This window comes from Ambystoma mexicanum, chromosome 4q, assembly GCF_040938575.1.
Source record: "Ambystoma mexicanum isolate Mex_15411 chromosome 4q, UKY_AmexF1_1, whole genome shotgun sequence".
Taxonomy (NCBI): Eukaryota; Metazoa; Chordata; class Amphibia; order Caudata; family Ambystomatidae; genus Ambystoma; species Ambystoma mexicanum.
Genome location: NC_090928.1, coordinates 877,553,646 through 877,557,856, shown reverse-complemented (window position 1 = coordinate 877,557,856; position 4,211 = coordinate 877,553,646). Strand labels below are relative to the sequence as shown.

General features: G+C 48.8%; 1 protein-coding gene across 1 annotated transcript; it reads right to left on the bottom strand.

Moving 5' to 3' along the window:
* Nucleotides 1-2,129: 2,129 nt before the first annotated feature.
* On the bottom strand, nt 2,130-2,627 carry LOC138467302 (uncharacterized). Its single transcript, XM_069607291.1, has one exon. It carries the CDS (start codon nt 2,625-2,627, stop codon nt 2,130-2,132), a length of 498 nt encoding a protein of 165 aa, XP_069463392.1.
* Between the last annotated feature and the right edge of the window lie 1,584 nt (nt 2,628-4,211).

Genomic DNA, 4,211 nt, shown 5'->3' with positions numbered 1-4,211 from the left:
TGTCTATGATGTCCACCGCCCATCTAATGTTGTCCTGCATGTGCCTCCCCACAATAAATCCCGCTTGGTCTTTGTGAACTATTTTGGGTAAAACCTTTGCCAACCTAGTTGCCAGAATCTTTGCATATAGCTTAGCATCGCTGTTAAGAAGTGATATTGGCCTGTAACTCGTGGGGTCTTTTCCCGGTTTAAGGATCAGAACTGTGGTCGATTTCCCCATGTCTGGCGTGACTGCCCCAGTTTCCCTAATGTAATTAAAGAGGTTCGTTAATGGACCCGGTAGCTGGGTCCTGAATATTTTGTAATATCCGTTCCCAAACCCGGTCCGGGTGTCTTATTGAGGGGCAAGTGTGTTATGGCATGGCTTATTTCTTGGGCCGTTATAGGGGCCTGCAAAATAAAGTTATCTTCTTCAGTTATCTGGGGAGCGCAATTTTGGCCATGTAGCTAAGTTGAAGTTGTGGGGGTAATTCATCTCTTTCGAGGAGACCTTGGTGGAACTTTTCCATGATATCTAACTTTTCGGCCTCAGATGTGCTTATACCCCTTCCAAGTTCTTAAGACTTACTATGTAATTACGGGACTTCTATTTATTAAGTTTGGCTGCTAAGAATGTATTAGCTTTACCCCTGTGTACATAGTAGGACTGTTTAGTGCGTAGTAAATATTGTGCGGTGTGATCTGCCATATGGGCCTCTAGTTGAGCTCTCGCCTTTTGTAGGTTTCTTACTGTTTTGGGTGTTTGTTTGGCCTTATGTTGTATTTCTGCCTCCCTCAGTTCCAGATCAAGTTTCTGTTTGAGTAGCCTTCTCTCCCGTGTGTATGCTGTGGTTTGTGATATGAACTCCCCTCGAATTACCACTTTCCCTGCGTCCCATATTACTCCCCAGTTTGTATCGCTGTTAACGTTGTCTCAGAAGTAGTTGTTTAGCGCTGTTTCCATGTGAGTTCTAAGGGCGACATCTTTGAGTATGATCTAATTCAATTTCCAGGTTCGATGAGTACGGGGTATCTCTTTTATGGGGAGCATTTGTAGTATGACTGGGGCATTGTCAGTGAGGTATTGTACTCCTATTTGTACATTATCAATCTGTGGGATCAAGGTGGATGAGATCAGGATCATATCTATCCTTGAATAACCCCGGTGTACCGGCGAGTAGTGAGTGAATTCCCTTTCTGTTCTGTGGAAAAACCTCCACGTCTCCACTATTCCTAGGTCTCTAAACAGTTTACCCAGTGCTTGTCTGTTCCTTCCATCTGCTGCAGTAGGGGGAAGAGTTTTGGGTAAAGTAGGGTGCATTACACAGTTAAAATCTGCCCCTATTATAATTTTCCCCTCGCACCAACTCCCCAGTTTCAGCAAGATTTCACAAAGAAACAGGTCTGGTCTGTCTTTTGGGGCATATAGTACTATTAGTGTGTATATTTGTTCGTGCAGGACCCCTTTGAGTAGCAGGAACCTACCTTCTGTGTCTCTGTATACAGCCCTTTTCTTGAATGGTAAGTTAGCGCTTAAAAGAATTGCAACACCTTTAGTTTTTTTTCTCCCCTGGAGGCAAAGTATTGTCTAGGAAATGCTTTGTGGGCCATTCTTTTCTCGTCTATCGTGAGCAGGTATGTCTCTTTTAGGAAAACTATTGCAGCCTGAAGCTCCACTAAACGGGTTAGTATACTGCGTCGTTTCACTGGCGAGTTTAAGCCCTGTACGTTCAGAGTCATAACAGTTAACTCAGACATGGGTCTTGTATTGAGATTTCCTTGTTGTCAGTGAGCCCTCTGTCAACAATGCCTCAAACAGATCCCAACATAACCAAACCAAATCAACTATAAACTTCCCAACTTGTTTCCCCTTCTCAGTAGTGGGACCAAGGAGTCTTTGCTCCTTCTCCGGATTCCCCATGGAGCGTTGGGTCCCTTGTTTTCCCCAGCGTCCCCTTCACCAGGGCATATCTGGTCCTGGTCGTAGTTTCCAAGATTTCCCCCCCTTTCCACCCAAGCTTATTTAATTCTCCTCTACGTTTTATCTTTCGCTGCATCCTTAAAATGATCATCAGTTTCTACTCCGTTCCAGTTTCGAGTTCTTGGGTATTCCAATCATTGTTGTTTTGCCATATTTATTCCATTATGGTTCATCTCGGCTTGGAGCCTTTTAGTCCTTTGACCCGTATGTTAGACCTTCGTGATCGGTTCTCGAGATCCTCTGCATGCAATTCTAAGTTATGCGTTGCTCTGGTGATCTGTTCTAGGAGGATGCCATTTTGTTTTACATCTTCCGTCATCTCTGAGAGACCCCTCTCCGTAGCGTCCACTCTTTCCCCCAGTTCCACCATGTCTTTCCTCACCTCCTGCAGGGAGGATTTTAGTTCTTCTCGAATTGTGCTCAACTGGCGCTGGAGGGAGTCCATCATTCTATTCTCCATGCCTCTCAGGCATTCCTGTAGGTCCTCCTTATTTAACGCCATTGTGGTCGTATCCGCTATGTCTGTGTCGGTGTTTGAGTCCTCTGTGTTGTCCCTGTGTTGTTGTCCCTCCTGCAGTTGCCTCAAGTACAGTTCTAGCTGCCCGTATCGCCCCTTCACCGTGGATCTGGTTCTTGCAGGGGTGTTCTTTTGTCTGGTGCCTGGCATCTGTGTCGTGCGTCCGTTGGGTGGGTTGTAGTATGGCTCGTTGTTATCACCAGGTGCTTATGGCCAGTGTATGTGACCTTGATTTTGTAGCCCTCAGGAGTGTCAATCCTCGCAAGTTATTCTTTTTGTGGGACCCCGATAGCTTGGAGTCAGGTGGCAACTACTCCCGAGTTCCAAACACCTCTGGGGCTTTTGCCCGCTTTGCCCACTTTTGCAGTGCTGCTGTCGTGTTGGTGGCGCGGCCTGCTTTCAGGCAGAGCCCTTCTCTTCCAGGGCCTAAGCCTCGGCAACGATGGGGGACATGGAGAGCTCCCCTGGTCTGACTAAGCGCGGCCTCTGCTTGCTCCTTTTTATCTGCCCCTTCGATTGGGTTGACCGCCTTCTATTTGGGGGGGGCAAGAATGGTGTGGCGTTTGCGGCGCTGGCGCAGGGCACTAACAGTTTTCTTCACACCGCACAGCCAGTGTAACAAGTTGTGCAGGGGCACAACTAGCTTGGGCTTCGGTCGCTTCTGCAGAGCGTTCTGGCCGCAGTGTGTCTGTTGCCTTCTGTTAGGTTGCTAGATACTGCGAGCGCTAGATTGTGGTCTCACGGGACCGCCAGTGCAAATGTCCCCGCTCCTCTCACTATTCCGTTAGGGCCGGGGATGACGCTCAAGTATTGAAGTGTGGTTTGTGCTCTCACTGAAGTTCCCAGGTCCGCCACGGGTCAGAGGCTGCATGCGAGTGTTCGTTAGGTTATGCCGTAATGGCTGGCGCTTTCTTGCCACAGCAAGCTGTTGGGCTACCGGTGCAACGCAGCGTAGGGGGTCTATACTGTTTTCCCTTGCCTTAGGCGCTCCCTTGCGAGCCAGTTCACATACCTTCCTGGGGTGATCTGGATCTGTGTCCAAGGAGGCTCGGGGGTCAACGCGATGTTCATCCGGCACGGAGTTCTCCAGTTGCCACCGTACTTCCAAGCCTTGGGGCGGGTTCCCTGTCACTCGAGGGAGTTTTCTGGGGGAGCGCTCGCTCTCCGTTGGGGCTGTGGAACAGCTGTCTTTTCCCCGATGTTCTCAGTACTCGTCCCACACCGGTGCATGTCACCAGATCCTCCCCTGCTTTCGGTCACAGTTTGCCCTCGGCTCCGCCCGGAGAGTTGCTGCGCAGTAAAACGTTGTCCGCCCATTATGTTGCAGAGGGTGAGGTGTGTCCCAATTCGTACGTTTTCTCTGTTTCACGGCCGAATGAACTACCGGGATATGCCAGTTATCACAAAGTTTGTAGCTGTGTACTACACATTTTCGCCTTTCGTTTCCCGCTTGAGCGGAGGATCAGAGATGTGCATCCCCACAGGATGGTGGCCATCATGGAATCCGTTATGACCCTTATTTAATATAAGGGTCATGACACTGACCTCCCGTTGTTCTTCCTTGGATCAATTACTGTTTGTTTATAATTCCATTTATGTAGGACTATGGCTGGCATAATGTGAGTCACTGAGCCAAAACTCTGGTGACCTGTGAAATTCAGTTGGTCACCTTGGGGGATGTTAACCAGCCAACCTGATCCTAAGAGTCCATCCTATGGCTGCCCCCACCTCCAC

Excerpts from the sequence above, each read along its gene's own strand:
- LOC138467302 (XM_069607291.1), bottom strand. The coding sequence starts at position 2,627 with ATGCCAGGCACCAGACAAAAGAACACCCCTGCAAGAACCAGATCCACG.